General features: G+C 62.4%; 3 protein-coding genes across 4 annotated transcripts in view; 1 reads left to right on the top strand and 2 right to left on the bottom strand.

The window, feature by feature from the left end:
* Edf1 (endothelial differentiation-related factor 1) overlaps positions 1-3,012 on the top strand; it is a 3,378-nt gene extending 366 nt beyond the window's left edge. The window contains exons 1-5 of one of the 2 annotated variants that reach the window (XM_013506641.1): positions 654-766; positions 1,554-1,605; positions 1,937-2,097; positions 2,336-2,429; positions 2,798-3,012. In XM_013506641.1, the coding sequence (XP_013362095.1) occupies positions 764-766; positions 1,554-1,605; positions 1,937-2,097; positions 2,336-2,429; positions 2,798-2,859 (372 nt within the window). In that variant the 5' untranslated portion in view covers positions 654-763 and the 3' untranslated portion in view covers positions 2,860-3,012. Of the gene's footprint in view, positions 1-653; positions 767-1,553; positions 1,606-1,936; positions 2,098-2,335; positions 2,430-2,797 lie in introns of those variants that run through there. The other variant, XM_005408560.2, reaches the window with a different exon arrangement.
* Positions 3,013-3,949: 937 nt separating this feature from the next.
* On the bottom strand, positions 3,950-12,684 carry Mamdc4 (MAM domain containing 4). Its single transcript, XM_013506638.1, has 29 exons — positions 11,308-12,684; positions 10,655-10,762; positions 10,408-10,581; positions 10,189-10,314; positions 9,916-10,046; positions 9,754-9,838; positions 9,530-9,655; positions 8,991-9,128; positions 8,823-8,911; positions 8,570-8,743; positions 8,316-8,385; positions 8,044-8,256; positions 7,842-7,958; positions 7,622-7,753; positions 7,419-7,543; positions 7,228-7,339; positions 6,986-7,102; positions 6,720-6,854; positions 6,482-6,618; positions 6,204-6,423; positions 5,987-6,124; positions 5,768-5,886; positions 5,596-5,686; positions 5,313-5,459; positions 5,078-5,212; positions 4,864-4,991; positions 4,687-4,795; positions 4,242-4,420; positions 3,950-4,161 (listed from the first exon to the last, which is right to left on the bottom strand). The coding sequence occupies exons 1-29, from the start codon at positions 11,771-11,773 to the stop codon at positions 4,120-4,122; spliced, it is 4,083 nt and encodes a 1,360-aa protein (XP_013362092.1). The 5' UTR covers positions 11,774-12,684; the 3' UTR covers positions 3,950-4,119.
* Positions 12,685-12,770: 86 nt separating this feature from the next.
* Phpt1 (phosphohistidine phosphatase 1) overlaps positions 12,771-13,792 on the bottom strand; it is a 1,559-nt gene continuing 537 nt past the window's right edge. Inside the window, exons 2-3 of the mRNA XM_005408564.1 lie at positions 13,424-13,548; positions 12,771-13,023 (exon numbers count right to left, since the gene is read on the bottom strand). Of these exons, the coding sequence (XP_005408621.1) occupies positions 12,931-13,023; positions 13,424-13,548 (218 nt within the window). The 3' untranslated portion in view covers positions 12,771-12,930. The remainder of the gene's footprint in view (positions 13,024-13,423; positions 13,549-13,792) is intronic.

Here is a 13,792-nt window from a genome sequence, read left to right as displayed (position 1 = left end):
CGGGTGCGGGCGCGACGCGGGCAGAGGGCGGGCACTGGGTGAGGGTGGAGCGTCGTCCAAGGGTTGCAGGCCGCGGCCTGGGCGGATCAGAGGCCGGGGCGGGGACGGTGCGGGGCCGGGGACCGGTTGCGGCCAGGGCAGGGGCAGGGGCAGGTCCACCCCCTTGCTGAGGCTCCTTTCTGCCCTCCCTGCCTGCTGTGCTGGCTTCGCGGGGGCCGCTGCCCGCGGAGCCGCCGGTTGCTTCCTGGGCTTTGGAGAGCGCTGTCCGGGCCCAGGTTGAACTCTGATGCTGGGAGGCCCCAGGGCTGGGGCCTGGCCAGGGCCCCGGTGAGGGGCGTTCACGACCAGCCCTGGCGTAGCAGCTGTGTCCAGATTCGTTTTCTTTTCCGGGGAAACTTCACTGCCAGACCGGAGTCACGTGAACTGACTGGGAAGCCTCTAGGCACCTTGGGTAGAATGCCCGTCTCTGAAGTGTTAAACACATCAAAAAAAAAAAAAACAGTCTGTTAATTCTTGGTGACCGTGGAGCCCAGCATCTCTGCTGTTGGTCATGTTTCCAGGGAGACCGCAGGCTTGCATGGGATGCGTCATCTCTGTGTCGTTAGGAGCCAGACTCAGGAGGAGGCCCGGCCGGCTAGGTTCCTCGTGCTTTTGCAGGAGGCTTTAGTAGCAGAGTAAACCTGTGTCAGGTAGGAAGTGCTAGCGAGAGCCCCTTAGTCTGTGTCGGTGCAGAAGCAGTGCTGCTGCTTCTGGGCAGCAGTTGATGGTGAGTTGCCTGGCCGCTGGTGGAGATTTTGTATATAGGGCCCTCTGGGTCTTCAGGGGAGGCCTGAAACTGTGAGTCATACCGGGCCCTAAATGCTGTCTTTTTATTAGAGTACTTCTGTGGCAGTGTTTAATTTGTGAATTAGTCACTGTCGTTGCAAGAGAAGAGCAGTAATAACAGAATAGGATGGTTCTGACGCTTGGTGCCATGATAAATGTGAGCGCAGTTTCTGTGTCCGTGCTGTCATCCTTGTTGTGAGCCCTGTGTGGTTAGGTGTGGGGAGTTACTTAGGAGTGTGATGCTGGATTGGGCCGTGGCATCAGGGTTCCCGGAACACAAGGGCTCCATAGCAGTGCTGCTGCTGTGACAGCCTGGGGACCAAGATGGCAGCAGGGATAGGATTCACATCCTAATGGGACACAGTGGGGAATGGCAAGAGAGTGTGTCATATTTCTGAAAAAGAGCAATTTGAAATTTGTAGTTTTTTTTTGGTACCAGGACTCGAACTCAGGACCTTGCGCTTGCCAGGCAGGCGCTCGTACAGATGAGCTATATCCCTGGCCCGTAAATTTTTTATTTCTGGAATTTTCCATGTAATAGTATTGAACTGGGGTTGGCCACTAAAACTGGAGAAAGAGGAATGGGCTGTCAGGCACCAGAGTCAGAGAGCCCAGCCCCACAGGTCTTCAGGGCTCTTGACAGCACGCTGACCCGCTCACAGCAGCTGCACCATCTGCCGACACTGCCAAAGCTAATTTTCATCAAAATCCACTTTCTAATCTTCTAGGCCATCTTAGCAGCTCAGAGACGAGGCGAAGATGTGGAGACCTCCAAGAAATGTAGGTATACACAGAAAATGTCCTGTTTCCACTTGCAAACCAAGATGTGCTGTGGAGCTGTCTGGCTTGAGTGTGTTGGGGACTCTGTCAGGAGGTGGTGAGGTCTTGTTGACACAACTCTGGGTGGCATGAGGTCAGTAGGGCCGGATCTTTCACCTGCTCCTGGTAGCTGGGAGCAGACTCCGGGACTGTGCTCCTGGCCTGTGCACTGGGGCAGCCTGGCTTCCCCGCATCACAGCAGGTGTGGAGCTGTCAGCCAGGTGGCTGCTCCAAAACCGTTTTCTTTCACATTAACTGCAGATCCCTCTACTCTGTGTGCTTCCAACTCCAGGGGCTGCTGGGCAGAACAAGCAGCACTCGATCACCAAGAACACGGCCAAGCTGGACCGGGAGACGGAGGAGCTGCACCACGACCGGGTGACCCTGGAGGTGGGCAAAGTGATCCAGCGGGGCCGGCAGAGCAAGGGGTTGACACAGAAGGATCTGGCCACGGTGAGGCTACTGCGGTTCTGGGCCTAGGAAGGTGGCAGCGGGAGGGTAGCAGGTGGGTGGGCTCCCACCTGTGAGCTAGGGGTGTTTACTTTGTCCCTGCCCTGGTAGCCCGAGGCCTGCAGGCAGCCAGGGCAGGGCAGCTATGGCATGAGATGCAGCTGTGCCAGGTGGGACCCCAGCCTCCCAGGAGGCAGCTTGTCCCTCAGGCTAGCATGCTTAATGGACACCTTCTCCTCAGAAAATCAACGAAAAGCCACAAGTCATCGCAGACTATGAAAGTGGACGGGCCATTCCAAATAATCAGGTTCTGGGCAAAATCGAGAGAGCCATTGGTGAGTGTCTCTGGCCTGTCTTGGCAGGGCAGCACCCTTGTGGGTGGGCCCCGCTCCCTTGAGCCAAGCTGCTGGAATTTTGCCCATGTTTGGCTTCTCGGGGCACTCGGGGGCTCTCAGAAACTAGGATCTCAGGTTCTGTGCCACGATGTGCTCCTGCAGTGACCCCACGGCACCCACACGGTCCAGAGAGCTCGTTTCACTCTGCTGGGCAGATGCTTGCCCCTGCTGTCTAGGCTCACAGCTTTCAGTACCCTTTGCAGTTAGGAGGGCGCTGTGGGAGGGATCAAGCGGGGCCAGAGCTGAGCGTGTGCCCTGGGGCCATGGGTGGGGCTGCAGGGTGGTCAGTGGCCTCCACCCTCTTGCAGGCCTCAAGCTCAGGGGCAAGGACATCGGCAAGCCCATCGAGAAGGGCCCGCGGGCAAAATGAACACAAAGCCTCGAAACAGCGCGTTCCGGCTGAGCCGTCCTGCTGGGTCCCTGATGCCAGCACTGACGTGGCCGCCACGCGGCCCTGCGGAACACGGGTCAGGCCCTGGGCTGACCCACCCTGCTGTCAAACAAAGAAACCTTGTGAAGCCTGCTTTCTGGCTCTTTCCTCCAGCCCTCCTGCCCTCCGGTCGAGGCTGTGTGGCACCTTCTCCCGTGTGTGCCACCTGCTGCTAGCACCTGCGGTATGAGGCCAGGGTGTTGCAAGGCCACCTCACAATGGCTGTCAGTGAGGGTGGGGGCTTCCTCTGGACCTCTGACCTGCTCCTGCCACTGGGCCACCTCAGAGGGCCGAGTGTGCTTCCTGACAGAGGCCCCAGGTTTGGAGTTGGTCCCTGCCTTCAGGGATATTCCTGTCACCCAGACTGCAGGATCAGCCAGCCTCGTGGCACCTGTGGACACAGGGTGGCACTGACTGTGACCCCTGCCACCCTCCGCAGAGCTGATGACATAGGCAGGAGCCCAACATGGTTTCTGGGCGGGGGGCAGAAGGCAGCATGGCTTCTCAGGCGGAGCGGCCCCTCTTGAAGACAGCGCTCACGTGCCACAGTGCCAGAACCGCGGACCTGCTCCTGTGGCGGTGGACAGCCTGGCTTCCTTAGGGCCCTGGTCCTGTCCACACTGCACGGGGGTGGGGGGTGGGCAGCGTCCCCCTTGGCACTTCTGTGACTCAGGAGTGCAGAGGGACACACAGGGACCTTGGTTCCATCACAGCAGCCTTCCCCCTGAGCAGCCCCCACCTCCCGGCCAGCGGCTTCTCACCCTCCAGTGACCTCACACTCACTCGTGGGCGACTCCTGTCCTCAGCGGCTGTGGAGTCGGCGGCACCAGGCCTGCCTGTTGGGAGGGTGCTCCCCTGTCTAGCTGGGAGCTCTGTGCCTGCCTCGCCCTGGGTCTTCCTGTGTCATCGCCAGAGGCCCTTGGGTCCCACCTCCTTCCTGAGCTGCACTGAGAAGCACAGAAGGGCCCATACGCTCCCTCAGGCAGTCTGAGGCCAGGTGTGGACACTGACCCAGCCTGAGAGCGCGGGCTGTCCTTGAGGGTTGGCATGTTTATTCATGAGGTCGGGGCCCCGAGCTACCCCACTGGGTGGGAGGTGAGTGGGGTGCCTGGCCTGGGCGGCACAGCTGTCCAGCCTTGGGCTAAAGTGTGGCAGAGTTGTGGAGGTGTCACATGAGGGGCCAGGGGCTGGTCCGGTGATCTATGGGTCACTGGTGACAGCTGCAGGCAGGGTGACTTGATCCTAGAGGAAGGAAGGGGCTTCATGACCAGAAGAGGTGGGGCCCTGTGGCGCCCCAGCCCCCACTGTGCTAGGGCTCCTACCGCATTGAAGAGGATGTTGTCAAAACCGGGGGCTGCAGAGTCCGTGCTCCTCCGGAAGGGCCAGCCCCTTCCTTTCTGCAACCAGTGCCACCCCGCAAGTATGAGCAGTACCAGGAGCACGAGGAAGAGGAGGGCTCCGCTGACTGCGGCTGCCACTGACACGTTCACTGCTGTGTCCTCTGCGGTTGAGAGGGGACAGGAGCTGAGGGCATGGAGGGAAGCTGGGGCTGCCTGGCTCCTCACCCTTGCTGGCCAGGGTGTCTGGAAGGGGACCCAACCTGTACCACATTCCCTTTTCTAACAGGATGGCAGCTGGCAGCTACACAGTGCAAGCCTTGTGCCCTGAATGGGAACCTGGGCTGGCGCCCCCAGGGCAGGGTGCGGAAGGCACAGCGCCCCCAGGCGGCCTGGGCTAGAGAGGGCCTGGCCACACCCCAGTGCTCACCTGGGCTCAGTGCAGGCCACTGGCAGCGCTGCCCGGGCAGGTACTCAATATCATCCAGGGCGATGGGCCCCTGTACTGGCTGGCCACCCAGAGTGGCCTCAAACACTATCTAGTGGGAAAGGGAGAAGCTCTCAGGAGGGGCATGGAATGTGGCCCCCCAGGGCCCCGAGGCCTTACCTGGAACTCCTGGGTGCTTGTCACCTCCACCTGGGCCTCCAGCCACTGGTGCCTCAGCCGTCCACCTCCGACCCACACCGCCAACTGCCCTGCAGCACTGACCAGAAGCACACGCAGTTCGCCCTTGTCTGAGGAGGGATGGGGTGGATTAGGCTCAGCCTCAGAAGCTGCGGCCCGGTTTCCCACCCCTAGCACCCGGGCAGAGCCAGCTCACAGAAGTGCTCAGGGAAGCCCATGTGGTACCAGAAGCGGAGGCAGCTGGCCTCAGTGGCCAGCAGGGGCTCGCTGCGCAGCCAGGCCGCACGGCCCCCGGGACCCAGCACACTGGTCTCAAAGAAGGCAAAGTGCCCTGGGAACGAGAAGGCAGTGCTGCGTGGGGCCAGCCAGGCCAAGTGGCTGTGTGGCTTCTAGGTCCCCCTTCCCAGCTCCAACTGCCAGCCAGCATGCACCTGCTGCGGTGCCCAGAGTGTGGTCCACAGGGGGCCGGGGGTACCGGGACGGGGTGGCACCACTGCTCCAGTCCCAGCTGTATCCGCCCAGGCCTGGCCATGCCAGATGGCTCCAGCCACACAGCCCGGATTCGAAGTCACAGGACCCTGGGAGGAGACGGTGAGTGAGTGGCGCTCACTGGCTGTCAGCCCCAGGTACCTCCCACTCTCAGATGGGGCCCAGGCCAGGGAGTTGGGCTTGGAACAGATCTGGTGCCACCCATGGGCCACAGCAGGGTCCCACCTGGCCGAGGGCAGGGCCCATCCTGGAGGAGGATGTCATCCAGCGCGATGTAGGAGTTCTCCACACCAGCAGCCACTGCCTCAAACACCACCTGTGGGGCAAGGCCAATGCTGCAATGGGTGCAGGTGACCCTCAAGGATGGCCCCCTCACCAACCTGTGCCAGACACTCACCCTCCACGCCTGTTTGGCCTGCACATCCATGCTGCCCAGGTGCCAGGCAAGCCCGCCATGCTCACTGATGCTGAGTGTCTGGTGCCATCCGCCCTCTTCCACTCGGACCTTTAGAGTGCCTGCCACACCAAGGGGCGGTCCCCACCTGGCTGCCCAGCTGGCACAGGGCCTGTGGGAGCCCCCCACACCCACAGCAGGGCGCCTCCCGTGGCCCCTCACCTGGGCTGCGCAGGCTCAGGTGGTACCAGAAGGTCAGGCAGGCAGGGTGAAGGAGGGGCCAGTGCTCCTCCGAAGTCAGAGAGGCTACATGGCCCCGGGGCAGCATGTCTGGGCTTGTATCCACGACCATGTAGTGCCCTGAGGGTGGGGGGCAGTGTCAGAGTGTCAGCGAGAGCCCCGAGCCTACTCCATGCCCGCCTCCAGGGTAGGCCTGTACCTTGGGCTGTCTCTGTGGTGTGGTCTGCCCAGGGGCCTGGGATGGCAGGGCCTGAGGTGCTGGTTTGACGTCTCCACAGGCCCTGCCCACCTGAGGAGAAGCTGCAGGCAGAATCCTCGAAGGAGCAGCGCCAGGGGGCTGGGCAGGTGCCAGGGCGTACGGTCACGTCGTCCAGTGCCATGATGCCATCATAGCCATCCCGGAGGCCCTGAAATAGCAGCTGAGGGTGCAGGGTGTCAGCTGGCTAGGCCTGGCTCCCCCACCTACCCCAGACTCACCTGGTACTTGGAGCTGGGCCCCAGCTGGTGGTGCAGAGTCGCCCAGGCCTGGTGCCAGCGGTTGCCATGGGTGCCTGATGCAGACCAGAGCTGAACGTCCTCCCCACTGTCCCTCCGCATGGCCAGCCGCAGCGTCCCTAAGGGGAGGTGGAGTTTGGAGGGACGAAGCCTCCAAATCCTGACCCCCTAGAGCCCCTAGGCCTCCTCCGATACCCTGCCAGCTTGAGCACTTGCTCACCAGTCTGGGGCCCATGTAGCTGGAACCAGAAGCTGAGACACTGCTCAGGGGCTGCTGGCACCAGGGGCCCTGTGAGTAGGTGGGCATGGTAGCCACGGGTAGGAGGCTCTGCGGGGTCCAGAAGCATGAAAAAACCTGTGTGGGGCACCAGGGTGAGCTGCAGGGTGCTTGTCTAGGCCTGAGGTCCCCCTTGTGATGGGGTCCTCAGGTTGAAGTCCTCCCACATTTCAGGGTGCCAGGATCTTCTGTTATGAGGCCTCCCCTACCTTGCCCGGTGGTGTGGTCATACCCAGAACTGTGGCTCTCCACCCGGCGCCAGTGGACATCTGTGAGGTGGCCCAGGTGCCAGCCACAAGTATCCCATTCAAAGTTACAGGTGACCTCTGGGGATGGACAGCAGTGTCAGCACAGTCCCCACCTGAAACTTCCCTGAGGCCTGAGGAAGTAGAGGTTCCCAGGGTCCCTGGAGGTGGGCTGGGTGGGCCTTGCTGGGACAGGTGGGAGAGACCTCTGTCCTTCTCAGTGGTCACTGTGGGGCTGCAGTCCCTCATGGTCACGTTGTCCACCCCAGCCCCTTCCTGGCCAGGGCCTTCCAAGTCCACCAGTGCAACCAGCTCCAGCTTCAGAGGTAGATGGAGGGAACTGTAAGTCAGGGGTCCTTCTTTGAGGACCCCTCTACCCAGGAAGGGCCCTCCTCACCCGGAAGGGCCTGTGGTGTGCTCCAAGGAGGACCTTGTCCACTCTCCAGTCCCTGGAGCTGCTCCTTGGAGCCTGCCACACCAGCTCCCGGGAGCTACTGTCCACCACAGCCAGAGCCAGGAAGCCTGGGAGGAGTCACGGAGAGTGGGCCTTTGTGGACCCCCTCACCCCAGGCACTGGGGGCTGGGCAGCAGGGGCAGTACCTCTGGGGTGACTGTGGAAGTAGTAGGCCATGTGGAGTTCGCAGTGTGGGCCGGAGGGGCCCAGGATGGGAGTGAGGGCCCGGGCTTCAGCCCTCAGCTGCCCCCAGGCCCTCTGCAGGGACAGGAAGTACCCTGGGCAAGAGCAGGGGCTTAGAGCTGTTCCTTCCAGGGAACCCACTCTGTTCAGGGCCTCTCAGTGTGGGGACCCCGCAGGTCTTACCTGCAGCAGCCCTGCCCATGCCCCTGCTCTCCTGGGCTGCCTGCCGCCCCCACTGCAGCCGCCCCACACTGGCGTCCTCCCAGCCCCCAGCAGCAGCGGCCTCGAAGTCTGTGGTGCCTAGAATAGAGCAGGGCTGGAGGAGCGGTTGTTCCAGACCCTGCCCTCCCGACGCCCGCTGTGCACATGCACCGGCTGTGCCTACCACACTCGTGCTCATCCTCGCCCTGGGCACAATGGGGCTGGAAGTCGCACAGCTGCTCTGGGGGCACACACAGGTCCCCACAGGCCAGCTGCCCTGCCTCACAGGAGCCCTGCAGGGTGGACTGCTGGGGGTGGGGCGCCTTGGGCCAAGGTACAGGAGACAGCGGTGCCCCTGCAGGCAGAAGTCGGGTCAGACAGGCCACAGGTGCTCTGCCTTTCCCAGAAGGCAGGCAGGCCAGGCAAGGCCGGGCACATCACCTGGGATGATCTTGCAGTGGTCGGATAAGATGAGGTCATCCAGCCCCACGATGCCTCCAGGACCCGTCTCACCAGCCAGGAGGATCTGAGAGTGTGTCAGGGGCTCAGGGGCGCCTGGCTCTCCTTTGCGCTTGCTCCCTGGGTATGTTCCCAGGCCCGTGTCCCCCCATTCTGTGGACACCACTCCTGGCACCTTCACAGGTCCATGAGGGGCCCCTAGCTCACTCCTCTGTCTTGGTAGAGCTCCCCAGACCTGTCCCTCTGCTCACCCGGAAGGGATGGGCACTCCAGATGTCCACCCGGTCTCGGACCCAGGCTGCTCCCAGCTCCCCGTGTCGCTGTCGCAGCAGGGCAGGGGCCTGAGGGGCGCCAGGGCCCTGCATCTGCAGGAGCAGCTCAAGGCGGGCGTCCTTGGACCCATGCAGGTAGTGGTAGAAGATGAGCTGGAAGGGACCATGCTGGTCAGGGCCCCTGTGGCACCAGGGCAGCCGGTCTGCGAGCCTGCACCCTCATGCATCTCACCGAGCAGTTACGGGAGCCTGAGGCTTGCAGCTGGGGGCTGAGGAGGATGGCAGGGTTTCCAGGCTTGGCCGTGGAGACCAGGAAGGACCCTGGGGAAGACAGTATGGGCTTCTGTCGCTGGCTGTGGCCGGGTAGCCGAGCAGTGGCCAGGGTCCCTGTGGGCCTCACCCTGTGCACTGTTCCGGCTGTGGTCTCTGTGTGGCCAGGCAGAGCCCTTGGGGCCACCGGTGCTGAGGTTCCAGGCCGGGCCCTCTGAGTGGTTCCACAGGCCTAGGCCTGTCTCAAAGTCGGTGCCTGTGTGATGGCCTAGGGTGGGGGCGGGACTGTCAGGACCACCTGCAGCCATATGGCCCCAGCTCCAGGCTGGCCTTGGCTCCTCCCTTCAGAAAGACCATGCCCAAGTGCACGTTCCAGGACAGGCCCCTGATGCTTTTTTTTCTAATTGTTTTTTTTTGTGGTACTGTGGATTGAATGCAGGGCTTTCCCATGGAACTATATCCCCAGGCTTTTAAAAATTTTTTTGTTTTGAGACAGGGTCTCGTGAAGTTGCCCAGGCTGGGCGATCCTCCTCTATCCTCCCAGACCAGGGGATTATAGACATGTGTCACCACGCCCCAGCTGTCCCAGTGTTCTTCAAAGGACCCAGGAGGTCAGGGCCTGGCCTCCCTGTCCCTCTGTGTCCCCGCCCACACTTGGCCAGGCCTCACTGCAGGTGAGCGGGTCCTCGTCAGAGCCGTCCCCACAATTGTCCTCCCCATCGCACAGCTGGTGGGGCTCTATGCAGGCTGCGTTTGTGCAGTGGTGCTGGCTCAGGGGGCAGGTGGCCTGCGGGGCTGGGGGAGAGTAACCAGGTGAGGGGCCCAGGACACAGAGCAGGGAGCAGGCAATGAGGGCCCCGGCCCCACCCACCAGGCGCAAAGGGGTGCCTTACTGGGAAGCCCACAGTCCCAGAACTCCACATCATCTAAGGCCACAGCACCCCTGTGTGTGGCATTGCGGGTGGCAGAGAAGGTCACCTGAAGAGAGCAAGTGTCCTTAGGGCTCAGTCAGGGCCCAGCCCCGCCCCCGGCCCCGCCCCCAGGCGCTGGCTCACTCGGAAGTCGCCCTGGATGCGGCCGGTGGTCACTGCCAGCTCCTGCCAGCCCGGACCCCAGGGTCCCGAGCTCTGCCACAGGGTCAGCGCCTCTGCACTGTGAGTCAGCTCCAGCTGCAGCCCTGCCACATCTGCGGCATTTGGGGGGTGCTGGGTGGCTTCAACCCTGCAATGCCCCAGACCCTCCTGCAGGGCTCCCCCCTGGCCCTCAGGTACCCCTGGCCTTCCCTGCAGCTGCCTGCCAGCCCTAGGCCTGGGGTCCCTAGCGCACACCTCCTGAGGCTGCATGGTACCAGAGCCTCAGCTCGCAGGCAGGGCCTGCCTCCCGCAGCACGGGGGAGCGCAGGGCAGCAGTAGAGGCCTCCATCCCGCGGTGGGCTCCCACGCTCATGTACCAGCCTGGTGGGGAGAGGAGGGCAGTTAGGAGACAGGACAGGGCCAAGTGGTGGGTAGGGGGCAAGCAGGTGGAGGTGCACAGACGCTAGGCCTCACCCAGGTCAGTGCCTCGCGTGTGGTCTGTGTGAGCCACAGGCCGCTCGGGCTGTGCTCCTGCACGGTCCCGGACCCAGCTATAGCCCGATGTGCTGATGTCCTGCCAGCCGCAGGGGTCCTGCTCAAAGTCGCAGGTGAAGGAGGTACCCAGGCCGGGCAAGGCCCCGTTGTAACCTGGAAGAGTGGGTAGGGGCTCAGGCAAGGGGCCTCAACCTGGGCCCTCCCACCCCCGCAGACTCCAGCTCACCACACTGGGTCTCATCGGAGCAGTCCCCGCAGTCACACAGGAAGTTGCACTGTGCCTCAGTGGGGCTCCTGCAGGGACCAGGCACCCAGGCTCTGCCCAGGGACTGTGCTGCTGGCAGAGACAGCTATGTGGGCTGGGGCAGATCAACCGGCTGTCCTACCGTGTTCAGGACTGGCTAGTTTTCCTGAAACTTCCATGTCCAGGGAAACCCTTTAGGACATTTGTCACCGTCTTTGGGGCTCAGCAGTGAAGTGGGGCTTGGACCCACAAACAACCACCATGGGGACTCCATGCCATTTCCTAAGTTCCCAGCCCCTTGGAGGCTCGTTTGGGGGAGGAAGGCATGGGCACGGGTGGGAGCACTGGGTGTGGGCATTGCCTGGGGAAAGGGACCACAGCATGCAGCTCCCAGGAGGGTGCCCTAGGTGACTCATCAGTGGTGACCCTGGCCTCATCTGAGGGGACAAGGAAAGGTTCAGGGAGCTGGGTGGGTGCCCAGCTAGGGGTCCTCTCACCTAGGGCAGGGAAAGGAGGCCTAGGCAGGCCATCACTGGTCCATGGGCTTTCCTGGATGTCCCCCCTGCAGGCCGCCCTTGCCCTCTGGTGGGGTTGGGCACCAGCCCTGGTTCCCTGGGCAAGACCACTTAACTTACCTGTGAACAGGACCAGCGCAGGCAGGAGGTCGGTGGGCAGCTGCATGGCCAGGCTACAGGGAGTGAGGTCCAGTGGCAGAGGCTGTGTGCCCTGGTGGGGACTTTGTCCAGGTGTTGGCCCGCAGTGGCCCCACTGACTTGCCTCTGACTGGGAGGGGCTTGGACCTTTTTGTGCCTGCAGTCCCTTGGTCGGGCCCCAGCCTGGGACGGTGGACCAAGCATCCGGCTGTAAAAGTGTCCCTAGGAAGGGCCCCTGGCCAGGCTCAGCTCCCACCTGCCTGGCTTCTTCTGACCAAAGGTCAAGCCACGGCATTCCAAACACCCTGGTCCCCATCCTCCTGTGTGGGACAGGGAGCTGGGCAGAGGCTGACATCCAGGGGCTTAGGAAGGTCCCAAGGGGTAGGCAATGGTGTCGGCTGGGATCCCACGAGCAGGGCTCTGAATAGCATGGGGTGGTTTCTCTCATGCCTAAGCTTTGCCCTGCCTAGTACAGACAAAGGGCAAGGCAGCCTGTCCCAGGGTACCCTGGGGCACTCTGCCTCGGGTCCAGGCACAGGCCTGACCTCCTGGAACCCAGGCCATGGATCCCCTCCCCATCATTTGTTCATCCTTCAAAATCGTCCTGGGCAGCCACATGCCTACTGGCTGGTCAGTGACGAGCACAGGGTCCCCTAAGCCTGGAAACTTCTGGTTTTCTAGCACAGGCCCAATCTTGACAGGAGGAGCATGCCCACCACCAGACTCAGCCAGGCATACTTACTGGGGTGACCTCGGCAAAGTGGGCTTCACAGTGCTCGCCTGGATGGTAGCCTTGAGAACCGTTCCAAGAGCTTATGTGAGGTTGGGGCATAGTGTGTCCCTAACTTTCCCTTAACACCCACTGTCTCCACACACCACATTCCACCCTGCAGGAGGCAGGGCTGGACAGAGGTCAAACCCAGGGCTGCAGAAGGTCCAGGGAAAGGGGACCTTCAGAGCCAGGAGTGCCTTCCTTCTCGCTGTCTATCAGTGAGCAGCTCCAGGCCCTGATCCTAGATACAAGGATTGTGGGTAATGTCACATGTGTCCCTGCTGGCAGACCACTGAGGGTCCCCAGGCTGCCCCTGTGCAGATTGACAGTGACAGCCAATGTCACTGGCCAGGACAGTGGTCACCGGAACCCTTCCTGCCAGAATGCTGGGCTGAGCACTGGGAAAGGGGTACTTCGGGGGATCATAGGCCTCAGCTGGCCATGAGGACTAGGCACAGATATCTTGCGCAAGGCCTTCTCAGGCCTCCACCCAGATGTCCTTTGGGATAGCAGTATGTGGAGAAGCAATGAGGCCATAAACAGCAGCAGCCCAGGGGCCCCTTATCGGACCCCAAGGGGCTGACCATGCACTGCTGCTCCCTAGGGCCCCCAGAGGTAGAGGCAAGGGGGTTCCAGGTGGTGACTCAGAGGCAGAGGAGCCAAGACACACAGATGAGCAGGTGCACTAAGGCTTTTAATTCCCGAGGTTGGCCTGGGCTCCAAGGCCTGGTGGGGTGGCACAGTGCCAAGGGATGCAGAAGCAAAGAGCTGGGCAACCCCTCAGAAGCGACCCTGGGCAGGTAGAGTCCTGTCTTGACTGCTGGGCACTGGCCTCAGTAGCCGTCGTCTGCCCAGGTGACCTCGTAGTCAGGGTACTTGGCTTTGATCTTCTCAGTTGAAACAGAGTGCTGGGCACGACCGTACCCCTGGAAAGAGGACAGTGCTAGTTCCACCTGGCTCTGAGCTCTGGGAGCTCCCAGAGCCTCACTGGGAGCAGGTGCTGGTAGCAGAGCAATGCCACCTTGACTGCCCTGGGGACAGGCAGGGTCCACAGTGAGCCCTCAGTGCCAGGCGGTGCTTGTGAGGGGACTGGGTTGGGACTAAGTGTGACCCAAGCACTGGGTGCCCAGGGCCCGGAGGGCCGGGACACTGGGAGTCCTGCCAGGCCTTGGGGTCTAGGGGCAGGGCCACCCTGAGGCAGCTGCAGGGACCCACGGGGAGCGTGGGAATCCGTGGCTGAGATGGGGCACCCCAGAAGGCAGGCTGCTGGGGTCCTGAGCAGCTCTACAGCCAGAACCCGGGCCGGAGCCTGCAGGCTGGGCTCACCATGGAGTAGCCGTACACGTGGATCTTCCTGTCCTGGCTCTGGTGGGAGATGCGCCCGCCGCCCAGGCACTCGCAGCCATAGCCCTTCTTCTGCAGCTCGCTCGACACTTTGTCATAGATGTCGGCTGGGGTGGGGACAGCAGCTTCAGGACAAGCCCCAGCCACTCCGGCGGCCACGGGATAAACTCTGGGCACAGGGGTCTGAAGCTCCTTCCCCGGTGAGAGGGAAACCTCCGTGGCCAGGGACAAGGCGAGAGGAGTGCTGGGGCGAGCGTGGGGAGTGGGAGGGAGGGCTCAGGCCCTGTGCTCACTTCCTGCTCAGGACTCCATTCTTGAGGCCAGGCCGCGCGGCTAGCACAAAGGGCCACC

Source organism: Chinchilla lanigera, unplaced genomic scaffold, assembly GCF_000276665.1.
Source record: "Chinchilla lanigera isolate Chin_1 unplaced genomic scaffold, ChiLan1.0 scaffold00112, whole genome shotgun sequence".
In the NCBI taxonomy this organism is placed as follows: domain Eukaryota; kingdom Metazoa; phylum Chordata; class Mammalia; order Rodentia; family Chinchillidae; genus Chinchilla; species Chinchilla lanigera.
This window is presented reverse-complemented; position numbering and strand designations above follow the sequence as displayed.

What these genes read in the sequence shown, in the direction of transcription:
- Mamdc4 (XM_013506638.1), bottom strand. Translation starts at nt 11,773, where the DNA reads ATGAGAGAAACCACCCCATGCTATTCAGAGCCCTGCTCGTGGGATCCC. An exon ending in CCTCATCTTATCCGACCACT is followed by an intron (nt 8,257 to 8,315) that starts GCAAGATCATCC and finishes CTTCTGGGAAAG; the next exon opens with GCAGAGCACCTGTGGCCTGT. An exon ending in CACTCTGGGCACCGCAGCAG is followed by an intron (nt 5,213 to 5,312) that starts GTGCATGCTGGC and finishes TCTCGTTCCCAG; the next exon opens with GGCACTTTGCCTTCTTTGAG.